We start from the raw sequence: 16,555 nt of genomic DNA, 5'->3' as shown, positions 1-16,555 counted from the left end.
AAAAAAAAAAAAAAAAAAAAAAAAAAAAAAAAAAAAAAAAAAAAAAAAAAAAAAAAAACTATTATAACCCATTTTAACGGTAATAAATTACTCACTTAGGTTTCACTGCTAAGACTGCCACCGCCAGAAGCTTGTCTTCCCTCTGCCTCCTCTGCAACCCAAAATTCCACTTCTCCGCCCACTTTCACTTAAATTTCTCCTCCATTTCTCAATCTCCCCAATACCCTTTTCCCCATTCATCCATCCCTCCATGTCTTCCCCTCGCTTCCGAGTCGGCTACGCCTTTTCCCCCAAAAAGGAGCGTTCCTTCATCCTCCCTTCCCTCCTCGACTGCGCCAAACTCCATGGCATCGACCTTGTTCGAATCGACCCTCTTATCCCTCTCATTCACCAATCTCCCTTCCACTGCATCATCCACAAGCTCTACGACCCCTCATGGATTCAACAACTCCGCGATTTCACTTCCCAGTTCCCTGATGTTGTCATCGTCGACCCACCGGAGCTAATCTCCCGCCTCCTCAATCGCGATTCCATGCTCCAAGTCGTCAATCAGGTGAAACTCCCAGAAGGGAATGAGCGGATTGATACTCCCAAGCAAGTCGTGGTGAATGATTTGGATGTCCTGGTCAAAAATGGGTTACACGCGTTTACCGATTTGGGGCTTAAATTCCCTGTAATTGCTAAGCCCTTGGAGTCCAATGGCTCTGAGAGGTCTCATCAATTGTGTTTGGTGTCTAATGATAGCGGATTGAAGGGATTAAACCCCCCGATTGTGTTGCAGGAATTTATCAACCATGGCGGTGTTGTGTTCAAAGTTTATGTAGTGGGGGAGTGCGTGGTTTGCGTAACGAGGAAATCGCTGCCGGATATTTCGCCGGAGGATCTCGAAAAATTGGAGGCTGTTTCGAGCTTTTCAAAGATTTCGAATTCAGGGACTCCAGTGGACAACAACGAGGGTAATGTTGAAATGCCATCTTTGGATTTTGTGATGCATGTGGCTGCTGGGTTAAGGGAAGCAACAGGGCTTAGGCTTTTTAACTTTGATCTGATTAGGGATAGTAATGATCTGAATAGGTACCTTGTGATTGATATTAATTACTTACCTGGGTATGCCAAAATGCCTAACTATGAGCCTTTCTTGACCAAATTTTTGTTGGATGTTGTTCATAAACGGAGTGGTGGTGGTGGAGCCTTTAGTTCTTCCTATGTAAATGAAAACGAGGTAGTGTTCTGTTGAAAGTGAGAGGCTATCAATCAGCTGGGATGTTACAAAATAATTGGTATGACTCTGTTGTAGAGCCTTTTAAAGGATGTAATACAAGTTATAAATATGAAGCTATTAAGGTAACTGGTAGGCTATACGTGGTGTTTGATTATGGATCTTTTGTATTGGTTTATATCTTAGGATGCCTGCAAACACTAATGAATATGAACTTGATTTGACTTTGTTCCTTTAATATCTTTTCATGTTCGTGTTCATTGTTTGAATTTTGCTGTGATGATCCGTTGTGCGTATCGTAATGTGGTGGAAGCTGTTTTTCGTGGTTTTCGACTGGGCTTGTTGGTTTTTACTCGAATGAATATGAACTTGTTTTGCATTTGCGTGGTGAGGTAATTCCTCTGTTCCCTTTTGAGTAAGTTTTATTGTGTAAATTAGGAACTGACTTGAACTGCAATTTCCATTTAAAGTTCTGAAAGGGATTTTTGCTCATAATAGATATACTTCATTAATGTGTTAGCTCTGAATTGTTCTTGTGAATCATGTAACTGTAATCTATGGCTGTACCATTATAGGAACTTGTTTTTTTCCTTGGTTTTGTTCACATCTTTTCTTGCTTTAGAAGTTCCAAGTTGAAAGGTTGAGGGTGTGCTTGGGGTGTTTCTAGAATGAGTATTTTTGTTATATAAGCATTGTGTTTAGTGACAAATCAAGATCATTTGGAAGTGCTTTCCAGCCCAAGCAGCTTACATATACTTCCCACAAAGCACCTTAACTGCAAAAAGCACTTGTATCTTGCTCCCAAACGATGATGATATTGAGAGAACAAAGCATTTTAGGCCACCCGAGAACATACCCTTGATCTGGGAGTTTCTCTTTCAGATCATACTATTAAATCCAAGCGGGTGCTAGCAGATATTGTTCGCTTTGAGCTTTTTCTTTCGGGTTTTCCTCCCCATCTGATGCAGGTTCTCACAATCCACACCCCTTTAAGGCCCAGTGTCTTCGCTGGCACTCGTTCCCTTCTCCAATCGATGTAGGACTCCCCAATCCACCCTCTTCGAGGCTCAGCATCCTTGCTGGCACACCGTCTCGTGTCTACCCCCTTTCGGGGTTCAGCCTCCTCGCTAATACATCGCTTGATGTCTGACTTTGATACCATTTGTAACAGCCCAAGCCCACCGCTAGCAGATATTGTCCACTTTGGGCTTTTTCTTTCGGGTTTTCCCTCAAGGTTTTTAAAACGCGTCGTGGGAGAGGTTTCCACATCCTTATAAAGAATGATTTGTTCTCCACCTCTCAAACCGATGTTGGATCTCACAATCTACTCTCCTTCGAGGCCCAATGTCCTTGCTGACATACTGCCTTGTGTCCATCCCCCTTTGGGACTCGACCTCCTCGCTAGCATATCGCCCGTTGTCTGGCTTTGATATCATTTGTGATAGCCCAAACCCACCACTACTAGTAGATATTGTCTTCTTTAGGCTTTCCCTTTCGAGCTTTCTCTCAAAGGTTTTTAGAACGCGTTTGCTAAGGTTAGATTTCAACACTTTTATAAAGAACGATTCGTTCTCCTCTCCAACTAATGTGGACACCGGAAATCTCTCTCTTGGAGTGCATCTAAATCAAATAAGAGAAATAACTGTTCATCTTTGTTTGCGCGATTACATTTTTGCCCTCAGTTTTGTTTATTTCTTGTCTTCCATTAATGAAATGATCAAGCACACACTGTATCTTCATCACTTCATATTTATACATTGTTGAAGTAAATATACAAGAAACAGGCAGATTAGTACCCATCATCATCTTGCCATTCTAGCAGAAAGAAATCATTTACAAGAAAAGATAGCTAACAAAATCAAAACGACTGATAAAAATAAAGCATATACTTGCATGGTTTCCAATCCTGATGGCAGATCAGCAAGGAGAGAACGAGGTAGCAATGAGATCAGATACCGCTCAATGTAAGTTTGACAAATTCCCTTTACCTTATTTTCATACGTACAAGAACATTAAATTTCCAGAAATGACTGCATGATTGTTTGGTTGTGGAAAAATACTTGAAATCTCTGCTTAACTTAGAGTTTTATGATCTTTATTATTTCATTGATTACTTCTAGTTGATGCTGTGATTTCCAAATCTAGGGAAACTGATGCTGTTTTTTCTTTTTATGTGTAAAAAACTGTTCTTTTGGTTGGAGCAGTTCATATATGGTAGAGAGTAGCACTGTAGAACGCGACACAGTTTTGGGGAATTATGGAAAAGTTGGAGGGAAGTCTATTGGTGAGTTTGGATGAATTTTGGAAGGGTGAATACTGCAGTAAAAAAGAAGAAAAAAAAAACATGTTTCATAGGAAATTAAGGTTGACTTTTGCCGTGTCGGAACCATTCATATGAGCCGAACGATAAAGTTACAATGTTAAAGAAGAGAGATGTGTCACATATGAACTGAACGATGAAGTGACGATGCCAACGATAAGAAACATGTCTCATATGAACCAAACGATGAAGTGACAATGTTACAGAGAATAGGCGCATCCCATATGAACCAGACGAACGATGAAGTGATAATGTGATAGGGATGAGACACAGCCCTCTTTCGAGCTAGACGAACGATGAAGTGATAAGCGATACAAAAGCTCCACCTAACTCTATCGACGAGACTCACCACCTCTTTTGAGCTAGCAAAGAATTGATTTTATTGATTTTGCTAGGTTTCAGAAATGATTATAATCCTTCTTTTTCATAATTTTTATGATATGATATTGTTCATTTCGAACATAAATTACCACGATTTTATTTTTTTCATTTTACTCAAAACGAAAATCTTCAGTACGATGATAATATTATTCTTTCCTATCAATTTGGTCACACTTCCAATCGAAAAAGTACAGATGCAACTACAAACGAAAACAAAAAATTTTATTCACATATAAAAAATACCATATTATGTCTTTCTTAAGTAGCAAACGTCAGACACGTAGTCCTTGTATAAATTAAACACGAAGAATGGCTTACATTGATACCAACATCATACATTACAACCAAAACAAAATGGCAAAGTTGGTGGGTTAGTTATATTTAAAGGTCAACAAGATACCTACTCATTAAATTCATGAAGTCCTTTTGATAAACAAGCTTAATATGCTTGTCAATCAATCAATATATCACATCATTCAAACATGATATCGCGAACTGTTTAAAATTATGCCCAAATAGAAAAATACCATACCAAAAATGTCTAAGAGCTTGTCATTTGTTTAGAAAGATGCCTCAAGATGTTCACCAAATTTAGTAATATATAAATGAATAAGAAAAAACGAGTCTTTTTGGCTTAATCATGTGATGAAATCTTTCGATGTTGGGCAAAATGTGTTTGAGTTTTAGCATAACGTGAAGACCAAAACATTAAACCGAGAATATTTAGTTAGTTACTTTAAAACTTGTACCTTTGAAAAAAAAGTGAAGACCAAAACATTAAAAAAAAACGTCTTCAAACTGAGAATCTTTTAAGACCTTTGAAGGCATCTTAGGATGTCAGAGCATCTTACATTACTTCAGAATAAAATGAGTAACTTATTTTCTTTCCTGATTAAATGAATGGAGTTTTAAAGAACATTGGTTGGAGAGAGAACAAAACATTCTTTTTAAAGGTACGAAAGCCTCTCCCTAATAGAGTGTTTTAAAAACATTGAGGAAAGCGTGAAAGGGAAAGCCCAAAGAGGACATATATGATAGTGGTGGACTTGGGATTGGGCTGTTACAAATGTATCAGAGGCAGACACAAGATGGTGTGCTAATGAGGACGTTGAGCCTCGAAGGGGGTGGACATTGGAGGTTTTCCAGCGAGGACGCTGGGCTCCAAAGGGGGATGAATTGTGAGATCTCATATCGATTGGATAGAGAGGAACGAGCGCCAATAGGGACGTTGAGCTCCAAAGAAGGATGAATTGGGAGATCCCACATCTGTTGGAGAGGTAAACAAAACATCCTGTATAAGGGTGTGCAAACCGCTCTTTAGTAGACATGTTTTAAGAACCTTGAAAGGAAGTCTAAAAGTGAAACCCGAGAAAGCCCAAAAGGAATTAACTTTCAACTCGAAGATATAAAATTAGATCATTGTCTTAGCCTACAAAATAATCGATATACATTTAGATTTGAAAAGAAACTTCCGTACAAAGATTCCCTTTCGATGTTCTAGAGACAGAGAAGCAAAGAAGTTACCTAAAAAGATCTCACTTACCTTAATAGACAAATTTGCTGTTGGATCAATAATAATATTAATCAAAGGACCCAAATAGTCTTACCTAATAGTTAACAACGACTCTTGACTTTTTTGTCAAATGAAATTACATCATTATTATGGTTAATCAAACGTCTATTATATCCACAATTACTTTATTTTGAACGTCCTCAAAACAGACGAAATCTACGCAGAAAGAAACAGACCATTCGAACACGAAACCCCAAAAACGCTCTTTTTAATGGGTTTATTTACTCATTCTGATATAGAGTTGACAATGAATTAAAGTAGTACGGAGAAACTTTCATTTCATCGTCGCGTCGTAGTTTTTTTTTCAATTTATGTGGTACGGAAGGGAAATTCGAACACGGGTTTGCACCTATTCGAAAGTCCAACACGTTAGATGGTCTTGTTCTAGAAGGCGAGTCTTTTTTTCTAAGTCGCAACAACTAATGAACGACATTATTATAAAATAGCATTTGATTAAATGGGTCAAATTAAGTTATGTTATTTAGGGGCTCCTACACTTCAATTGGATAGCCATTTTGTTCTTATTAAAATAATGGAAGCCGAAAGTGAAGCTTTGATAACAATAACTAATGTCATATACAATTTTTTTAATACCCATTTGGCACACTTTCTCTTTCTATTTATCTACACTTAATTTAAATATGGAGTTGAGTTAATTTTTTTTTTTACAGATAAAAAATTTGGTTCCGTTTGTGAGTTGTCTGTTTTAGGGATTGACGACTTACCCATTTAGTGACTTTTACACTGGACGTTCCAAAAATGGGGAACTATCGAGTCGGGTGAATTTACCACATGTTAGGTGTAGCTGGTGTATTCGGCGGCTCCCTATTCAGTGCTATGCATGGTTCCTTGGTAACTTCTAGTTTGACCAGGGAAACCACAGAAAATGAATCTGCTAATGAAGGTTACAGCCTTCCTTCTCCTTTCAAGGCTTACTCGAAAGAGAATCCAGTGTTTCTTGGTCGTGAATATCTGAATAGGACGAACTGCCCTGGAACAAAACAATTAGAATTGACATTTTTTTCGAGTCAACTCGATTAATACGATCAACCCAAAAATAGGGTTATAACCCAATCCACTGTGACTTATAAATGTTTGATATTTAAATTTTATGAGATTTTAATTATTAATGTAACATGCACGGTGGATAAGTAGAATCTTTTAAATAATTTTAGAAAAGAACTATTCGATAACCCAACCCGACTGAATCACGAGAGTTTAAATTGAATAATTTAAGAAACTTTCGCGTTATTATACAATTAAAAAAATGCTATACAAATGGACTTTTTTTCCCTTTGAAATTTTGCTAGTTTGAACACAAAATGTATTAATATCCACACACATAAGTCAAATGAATCAATTATATCTTAAAATAAAGTAAAGAATTTGTTTAATATATTTATTTTCTTTCTCCTTCTAGAAACATTAAGACTTTAATTAATTTTTCTTAGTTTTAAACTTTGATTATGATTTTAATTGTCCAATAGTAGCTTAATTAATTAGATAATCGAGTAGTAAAGGAGGTGAAGCATCAAATCCATGCTGTCTCGATCTCGACTTATTTATATAAGAATCATACATGGATTTCTGTACAAAGTAAATGTAAAACTCTTCACATATCACCACGAGTTGTTAAGAAATGACATCCTCTACTGAACCTCTACGAGACCGACCATGGCGGAGGAGTTTGGCTGTTCAAAGAAAAAAAAAAACATATAAATTTGATATAATTTAAAGTATTTATAAAACGAGTGGTTTTTATTCGTATTCACTTACTTTATCGCATGTTTCCAGTAAGAATTGGAAGTTTCGTCATCCATGATATCTCCCCAATTATTTTCTATGGCGGTTGGTATTTTCGAGCACTCGGGAGAAGCTGGAATCAAGTCGGGAAGTGAGTTTGGGCATTGGCTCATGTCATAAAAAGACTCCGCTCGATTGCAATCGTTTTCCAACCCTAACGCAGGTGCGGTTGTTGCGTAGTCGTCACATGATAGTGGTTCTTGTAGGGGTTGTATGTTACTTGGGAAGGTTTGGAAAAAGGATCCGATAGGGTGATTATAAGTTAGGTTTGTGATTTGTTGTGTGTTGAAGAGGTTATTTGAAATGGCTAGAGAAGAAGGAGAGTTTAGAATTTGTAGAACATTTTGGAGGAGGTGAGCTTGTGTGTGTAGCCTTAACGAACTGTCCCATGGAGCTGTGGAAAGAGAAAGCAAGTGATGAAGATTTGAGAAAGTGTTCATATGATGATCGGAAGGCATTGGCACGTGGGTGACTGGATCGATACCCATTTGGAGAAGCTTCTTCTTCAAGTGAGTGTTCCAAAAGTTCTTAATCTCGTTATCCGTTCGTCCTGGAAGATGGCTAGCTATTATCGACCATCTGATTGCAAGAATTTATACTCCTTTTAGTGTTATTGTCAATAATTTTCTATAATAACAAAGCAAAAACTTACTTGTTTCCGAGAGATGCATGAAGGGTGATGATGATTTGCTCTTCTTCATTAGAAAAGTTTCCTCTTTTGATGTCAGGTCTAAGATAGTTCGTCCATCTTAATCTGCAGCTCTTACCACACCTATTCAAACCAGCAAGCTTTGGAAGAGCTCTCCAGCTCCCATGACCATGTTTTTCAATATAATCCACTAATATTCGATCTTCCTCAGGCGTCCAAGGTCCCTTCTTTAAACCGTTCTCGTCGAGCATCGACGCTCTCGACATCACGAGATGAGTTAACGGGATGGAAGAGAAGATGAAGAAGCTAAAGTTGGGAATGTCAAAAATGGCAAGAAAGTGGCTGTTTTTATAGGGTGAAGAAAAAGGTGGCTTTGACATTTAGAAGCTTTTGATTAATTTGATGATGGGATTTGTTTATCATTTGGTATAACTTCCAAACATGTCATTATGTATGACTTGTACAAAAGGGGTTGAATGTGAAATTATGTCTCTTTTTACATTAACTTTCTTTGATAATGTTTTTTTTTTTTTCCAAAATAAATAAATAATAATAATAATAAAACTAACTTTTGACATTTTAAACACTTTATTATTTATTATTATTATTATCTAGGTGTAATCAACTCATCTAAGTGGTAAAACCAAACAAGTTTGGTCGTATTTAAGGTTTGATATAGCTAGTCAAAATATATAATTTAGTCTAACGACATTTTAATTTATTTTTTAATATAATATCAAAATTAAGCTACTCCAGCTACGTTGGGAACGTTTCAGAGATAGATAGCAATCTAAGCTAACTAATCATTCGTCGATCAAAGAAATATTCTTGTTTCAAAGAGAGGAAGATGAACTATTCACATTTATCAAGAAATTCTCGAACAACCTTACAATCATACAAAGAACGAGAGAGCTGGTTGTAGCTGTTTTTCGTTTTACCTCGTGGCCAACTCGGAGGGCTGAATCTCATGAGGACGTCTTTGTAGAAAAAAAAAAAAAGGACACGTCAGCAATGAAAATTGGACCAAAATCTACAAGGGTAGGTTTGTTTAAGAATGGATGATTATTCATTATTATACGCAAAAAACTTAGTATTTATTTTTCTTTGGTCGGAGCCTACCTAATTCTAATTCACTCTTAACTTTCAAACAACTTTTTGGAATTTTAATATATATATATATATATATATATATATATATATATATTTGTTCATACCCATAATGTCAAATAAATAAATAAAAAAAAACCCACAATTACTTTTTGTAGCTATTATGATGTAAATTTAATCTAAGAGTTACCTCATTATTTCTTTGGTATAAATTTAACATCATCTTTGTGTGAGCCAATACAAAAAATACATTATTTTTAGGGAACATGTCGAATGAACGTGAAACATAGTTTTTGTTATTAGAATTGATTGAGAGTTCAAGTTTATGTCCAAGATTTGGAATTTGGATTCGACATTTGATGATCTTAACATTTTTCTACGACACTATGTATAACGACCCTGATTTTCTACTGAAATAGAGTTGCTATAGTTGGTATCAGAATTCTAGACTACAGATTCTGTAGACTAGCATACAATGTAGGCTTAACATGTTTCATGGTCCTAATGCTAATGTCCCATCATCGTCAGGTATGTCATGTGTAAGATAAGAAAAGAACTAATGATTGACATTGTCACCATTGACGGTATCATTTTTGATTGAGTTCTATATATATTATGATATAGCACATGATATGATTTACACTAGCGAATGGTAGACTAAAGGATAATTCTATGTTGGTTTTATCTCGTAGATTATAGGATTAGTCAAGAATTGTGCAAATATTCAAGCCTTATGCTACTTATATTTCAGGTAAAGGCAAGACACCCCAAAACAATCAAGCCTTCGGCTACTTATATTTTAGGTAAAGACAAGGCACCCATGTACAGTTGACGGTGACGTTGCATCAAAGACCATGAAACTTGGATAGGGTAGTTGCATTTTATTTTGTAGATTGTAGGATTAATCAAGTCTTGTGCAAATACTCAAAGTCTTATCTTACTTATATTTCAAGCAAAGACAAGACACCCCAGAAATAGTAAAGCCTTGTACGATTGATGCACGTGCGCATCAAAGACCATGAAACCTCGGTAGGGTAGTTGCATTTTAATTTGTAGATGGTAGGATTAGTTAAGCCTTGTTCAAATACTCAAACCTTATGCTACTTATATTTCAAGTAAAGACAATACACTCCAGCAATACTCAAGCCTTGTATTACTTATATGTCAGGTAAAGGCAAGACACCTTTGTACGGTTGACGATGACGTTGTATCAAAAACCATGGAACTTGCGTAGGGTAGTTGCATTGTACGATTAGTCAAGCCTTGTGCAAATACTCAAGTCTCATGCTACTTATATTTCAGGCAAGACATCCATGTATGGTTAACGGCGACGTCGGATCAAAGACAATGGAACAGGGTAGTTGCATTTTATTTTGTTGATTATGGGATTAGTAGATGACATTTTATTTTGGATTCAATATTTCTCATTACTTTGTTTTAAGACTCTTATGCGAACGTACAAGTCCTTAACATCGTTTTATGAAATTGTTGTAAATGAAGGTTTCTGCTACTTTGCTTCAAGACTCTCATGCGAACGTACAAGTCCATAACATCGTCTTATAAAATTATTTTAAATGAATGTTTTCGCATAAATAAATTACGTAATGCATACCGTAGCAACTTAAATACTATCCAAAACTTGAAAAAAAATAATCAAAAAGCTTTTTTAAGCTAAATTAATAAAAATATAAGTTAAAAATATCCTTAAATTTTCAAAATTTTTATTAATACCTTTAAACTTTTTTATAAACTTCAAAAAGACTTTAATGGGTATTCTTTTAAATATGGTATTAACGATAAAAGTACTTTTGAATTTTTTACGAAAAGTTATGAATGAAATTTTTTATATTTCAAGAGTATTTTTGAAACACTATTGAAAGTTCAAAAATATTATTTAAACGAAATGTAACGGCTTGAAATATATTTTTAAATATATATTTTTTTTAAAGTTTACAGATATTGTGAAATTTTTTTAGAGTTTAGAGGTATTTTTGTGTAACAGCCTACAGCTACCGCTAACTCATATTGTCCGTTTTTGCCATTATGTATCATTGTCTGTCTTACGGTTTTAAAATTCATTGGTTGGAGTTGGAAACAAAACATTTCTTATACGCTAAATTTTGAATAAACTCTAAACCCTAATATTTATGGGTTTATTGTATAAATTTTTTAAACAAAAAAACATGTTGATTTATTGCATATCTACAACTAGTTTTATTATTTAAAAATATATTAAATCAAACATTTAATTAAATCACTTTGTGTCAAATCTATTTTTGGGTTGAGATGGTACATGAAATTACATCATGTTGATTGCATAATGTTTTATATTGGACAATTAAACGTTATCCATTCGTAGAATCCGATAAAGTCTTCACAAAGTGACATCATTTCCATTTAAAAGTCAACGTGGGAGTTAGAAGGATCATTGGATTCTTCAATGTTTTTCCTCTTTAAAATTTCACCCACATTTTATCTACATTTTACAAGTTTCCTTCGTTTTTCTTTTGGATGCAAGTTTCTTCCCTCTGTTAGTTAATCTAATATTGTTGAAAATTTATTGTAGTCTTTTTAAAGTGTCTTTATGGCTTGATATTTAGCCCACTCGAGCTATTTGGCCATCGATTCTTCGATGAAAGAAAATCGTAGGTTGCATGCAAAGAATGGTTGTATATAGGTGTGGTGGTTCATCGTCACATTGTAACTGAATTCAAAATAAATCTAAATAAAACAATATTCAATGTTTTGATTTAAAACAGTCAAATAAACGTAAACTCTTAAAAATATCTCCTCTCCAACTTTTATGGTGTCCTCAGCTCTGCTGTCAACCGTACATTGACGCCTTGCCTTTACTTGAAAAATGTAGGTAGCATGTAGCTTTAGTATTTTATGAAATATGCAATAAGTCACCTCACTGTTGGGGTTAGAAATGCAAACACATGCAACATATGAGCGAGACCTAACTTTTCATAAACTTTACATAACCTTGGGTGCTTTTCTATTCCGGGTAGGGTTGGGTGTGTGGTACTCCTTCACACACGGCCCATGTACGCGTACATGGATCCACCAAGCGGGCTCGTATACAACCCCCTGTGCCTGAACAACTCCTGACCCAATCTGTCTTTGATGGTTAGGAACCATACTTACCTCAAATGGTAAAACTAAGGGCAGAAATGGCTTCGGAAGGGCTGAAAACCTTGGAATCGATATATTATAGTGATACCAAGCCGCAAAGCCGACCAACTAAGTCGTCAATTCGAGTTGCGAGAATTGATGGAGCCGAGCCGACGTACACACCAAGCTGAGTTCCGCCGGTCATGCATCGTCTTCGACACAAGCATGGCGATCCCGACATCTATATCTTACTTCCACTTGAATCCTTTTTCTGGAATAGCAACCCTAATGTTATGAGAGAAAAGTTTGGAGAGAAAATTGTCTTCAAGGGAGGTAAAAGGTTGGGCATAGGAATATAAAAATAATCTCAAGACATTTTCCAACCAGACATTCTAGAGTTTTAGGATAAGAAAACTTGGAGAAATAGAAATGTTTCTATTAGGCAATAAATGAAATCCCTCAATTTCCACGGAGATTACATGAAAACATTTAATTATTTATTTTATTTTTATTTGATTTTATTCTAGAAACTCGAATCGTTACACTAAGTGTGCTAAGTATCACAATCGCACTCTTGTAGTAATTGGACTTGTGCGACATTTGTTTTAACCCAGCAAATAAGTCAGTTGTGTGAAATTCGCACTTTGACAACAATATCGGCGTATACTCGAGTCTTGGGTCATGTTTGAAAGAAATGTTTTAGAAAATGTGAGCGAGGAAATATGTTGAAAACAATTGTAAAGAAAGTAATGTTATAAACTAAAAGCGAGCAGGAAACAATAATGACTTTGATAGCATATAACTCAGGTAGGAAAAATAAACAACTAGCCACATCTCCTTCATAGTACATTTTAGGGCATTTTAGCCTTGATAGATGTAGACATGATTTTGGTGCAAAGAAATAAATGTAGTTTGTTGGTACTTACCTAGATAAGGGCACATATGTATCAGTAGTTGGCAGATACAAGGTCACCTACTCATGATTATGATTATTGTACTATATGGAGGATGCTAGAGAGTCGTCAACTAATCTCTAATAGTGAACTGTCTAGATTGACAGACTTCGTATCCATACTAAAGTTGATAGTCAGAAAGTTCTACTGTAATTGAAATGAACCCACATGTGAATTGCATGTATATAATATAACTCTACTAGAGAAGTGCCGTACATGATAACATACCAGGTCTCCCTATATATGTGTTAGATTATATTAGGATTGTGCCATAACGACATGAACTCACATGCAATATCAGTTCTTGCATGTATATACGATTCTACTAGAGTCATGGTGTGCTCATACATATGGAGGAATCAATCTATGTACTCGATTCTGATAGGGTAGTGTCCAAACAAGATGAGCCGCATGTGAGGTCACTCCTTATAGGTATATGATATGATTCTACTAGGGTAAGTGTAACGGTCTTTTCTAAAAAAAAAAAATTTGTTGCATAGTCGTCAATGTTAGATTTGATTTAAATTTGATTTAGTTATTTAAATTAAATTTGATTTAGATTTCCTTATTTTCCGTCTATTAGCTATCTAATAGCCAATTTCATTCTTCAATAGAATGTGAGATTTCTCCCCATTATTCTTAGTTATTAACATTTTGTATCAGATCCCTGCCTAAACTTAGCGGAAGTTAAAACTAGAAGCAATAGTCTTCTACGTGTGTCATAATAAAAGTACGTCGATGGAGAGTTCATTTGTGCAGCCTACAATTCCGAAATTTGATAGGTATTATGATCATTGGACGATGCTCATTGAAAACTTTTTGCGTTCAAAGGAGTACTGGGGTTTGGTGGAAAATGAGATTCCTGCAGCAACAGAAGACATCGTTTTCACACATACCCAAAAGAAGCACATTGAAGATCAGAAGTTGAAAGATATGAAAGCAAAGAATTATCTATTTCAAGCATTAGATCGTTCGATCTTGAAGACAATCCTCAACAAGGATACAACAAAGAACATATGGGATTCTATGAAGCAGAAATATCAAGATTCGACATGGGCAAAGAATGCACATTTGCAAGCTCTTCGAAAGGAGTTTGAAATGCTTCACATGAAGGCAGGAGAATCTGTGAATGAGTACTTTTCTCGGACCCTTAGCATAGCCAACAAGATGAAACTTAATGGTGAGAACAAAGAAGATGTTGAAGTAGTTGAAAAGATTCTAAGATCTGACTCTCAAGTTTGATTATATTGTGTGTTCCATTGAGGAGTTCAAGGATACAACGATCTTAATCATTGATGAGTTGCAAAGCAGCCTGTTTGTGCATGAACAACATATGAGTACTCATGTTGAAGAAGAACACACTTTGAAGATCACTCATGGTGAACAATCTGGAAGAAGGGGTCAAGGTCATGAAAGTTTTAGAGGCAGAAGAAGGGGACAAGGCAGACAAACCTTCAACAGGGCTATAGTGGAGTGACTCAAGAAGAGATGTTGTTGATGACTTATGTGAATATGAATAAGGCTAATAGAGAAGATATGTGGTTCCTTAACACGGGATGTAGCAACCATATGTGTGGTAAGAAGGAATATTTTTCACATTTTGATGGAAGTTTCAGAGATTCAGTGAAGCTAGGCAGCAACTCAAGCATGGTTGTAATAGGAAAGGGTAATGTACGACTGCAAATGAATGGAATCATACAGATAATCACAAGAGTGTTCTATTTGCCAGAGTTGAAGAACAATTTGTTGAGTATTGGGAAATTGCAAGCAAAGGGGCTTACCATTTTGTTTCAAAATGGAACATGTAAGGTGTTTCACCATGAGAGAGGCTTAATCATAGAGACAAAGATGTCTTTGAATTGAATGTTCGTACTGCATGCTATATCTCAGCCTGTAGCATCCACTTGTTTCAATACAATCACAGAAGATATTGAGCAACTTTGGCACTTTAGATATGGACATTTAGGCTTTAAGGGATTAAAGACTCTTCACCAAAAGAAGATGGTGGATGGTTTACAACAGCTCAAAATTGTCTTATGGGTAAGCAACAAAGGCACTCATTTCCAAAAAGGAGCACATGGCGAGCTTCACAAATTCTCCAGTTGGTGCATGCTGAAATTTGTGGACCAATCAAACCCATCTCAAAGAGCAAAAAAGGTACTTGATTTAAAAACTTTAAGATTCATGTTGAGAAGGAAACAAACTTATTTATTAAAGCTTTTCAAACTGATCCACGAGGAGAGTTTACATCACAAGAATTCACTAATTTTTGTGATGTAAATGATATACAAAGTCAATTGACAGCTGCATACATGCCACAAAAGAATGGAGTTGCGGAAAGAAAAAATAGAACTATTATGAATATGGTTCGTAGTATGATTTCAGAAAAGAAAATTTCGAAAAGTTACTGGCCTAAAGCAGTCAACTAGGCTGTGCATGTATTGAATTGAAGTCCAACATTGGCGGTTAAAAATAAAACTCTAGAAGACGCTTGGAGTGGAGTCAAACCTTAAGTTGAACATTTTAGAGTTTTTGGATGCATCTCTCAGTAAAATGTGCCTGATAGTAAAATGTGCCTGACAATAAAAGAACTAACCTAGATGATAAAAGTTTGAGTTGTGTTTTGCTGGGAGTTAGTGAAGAGTCAAAGGCTTACCGACTCTATGTTCCAACTTCACAAACGATCATAATAATTAGGGATGTTGTATTCGAGGAAGAGAAGAGTTAGGACTGGGATAAGACCTATGAAGAATCTATTATGTGCGATCTAGAATTGGGTGATCACGAGGAGACAACTGATGTATTTGATGAAAATGAAGAAGGGAGTGAATTTGATATAGAAGCTGTAGAGGAAAATATTTCCTCTCCTTCTTTGGGTAAGCAAACTCTTCTTCTTTGGAGGAAGCAATCTCTCCGAGCTCGAATAAGGGAGGAATAGGAGGCCATCAGTCTAGATGAGAAGCTATGCAACAAGAGAAGATTTTTTAGAAGAAGATAATGAAGCTCCGTTAGCCATGTTTACCACTACTGATGTTGTAAACTTTGAAAACCCATTTGAAGAGTGAGAAATGGAGGCAAGCCATTGATTTGGAAATGGAAACAATAATAAAAGATGACACATGAGAATTGATGGAGTTACCTGAGGGCGGAAAGAGGTTGGAGTAAAATGGAAAGAGAACTAGAATCTGTTATGACATAGATATAAACCGATTACTATTTAAGTTAGAGGAATTTGTTGGAGTAAAATGGGAAGTGAACTAACAGGAATCTATTCTGATATAGATTGGTTGGAGTAAAATGGAAAGTGAACTAATAGGAATATGTTTTGATATAGATATAAACCAATTACAATTTAGGTTAATAGGAGGAATGATTAGGCTTAATTTAATTATTTGAATTAGATTTGATTTAGTTATTTAATTTAAATTTTATTGTT

The 16,555-nt window shown here is 35.7% G+C and overlaps 2 protein-coding genes and 1 long non-coding RNA gene across 3 annotated transcripts; 2 read left to right on the top strand and 1 right to left on the bottom strand.

Annotated features, from left to right (window-relative positions):
- The first annotated feature begins 95 nt into the window (after nucleotides 1–95).
- Nucleotides 96–1,461, top strand: LOC111484270 (inositol-tetrakisphosphate 1-kinase 1-like). Its single transcript, XM_023130802.1, has one exon. It carries the CDS (start codon nucleotides 251–253, stop codon nucleotides 1,235–1,237), a length of 987 nt encoding a protein of 328 aa, XP_022986570.1. The 5' UTR covers nucleotides 96–250; the 3' UTR covers nucleotides 1,238–1,461.
- A 911-nt stretch (nucleotides 1,462–2,372) lies between these two features.
- LOC111484341 lies at nucleotides 2,373–4,075 on the top strand. The gene is made up of 3 exons (XR_002718485.1): nucleotides 2,373–2,453; nucleotides 2,732–3,183; nucleotides 3,424–4,075. It is a non-coding gene; the product is annotated as an uncharacterized LOC111484341 (long non-coding RNA).
- A 3,017-nt stretch (nucleotides 4,076–7,092) lies between these two features.
- Nucleotides 7,093–8,233, bottom strand: LOC111484279 (transcription factor MYB102-like). Its single transcript, XM_023130811.1, has 3 exons — nucleotides 7,949–8,233; nucleotides 7,270–7,875; nucleotides 7,093–7,184 (listed from the first exon to the last, which is right to left on the bottom strand). The coding sequence occupies exons 1-3, from the start codon at nucleotides 8,209–8,211 to the stop codon at nucleotides 7,154–7,156; spliced, it is 900 nt and encodes a 299-aa protein (XP_022986579.1). The 5' UTR covers nucleotides 8,212–8,233; the 3' UTR covers nucleotides 7,093–7,153.
- Between the last annotated feature and the right edge of the window lie 8,322 nt (nucleotides 8,234–16,555).

The sequence above is a fragment of the Cucurbita maxima genome, unplaced genomic scaffold (genome assembly GCF_002738345.1).
Source record: "Cucurbita maxima cultivar Rimu unplaced genomic scaffold, Cmax_1.0 Cma_Scf00009, whole genome shotgun sequence".
NCBI lineage: Eukaryota > Viridiplantae > Streptophyta > Magnoliopsida > Cucurbitales > Cucurbitaceae > Cucurbita > Cucurbita maxima.
The sequence above is the reverse complement of the archived record's forward strand: the minus strand, read 5'-3'. Positions and strand labels throughout refer to the sequence as shown.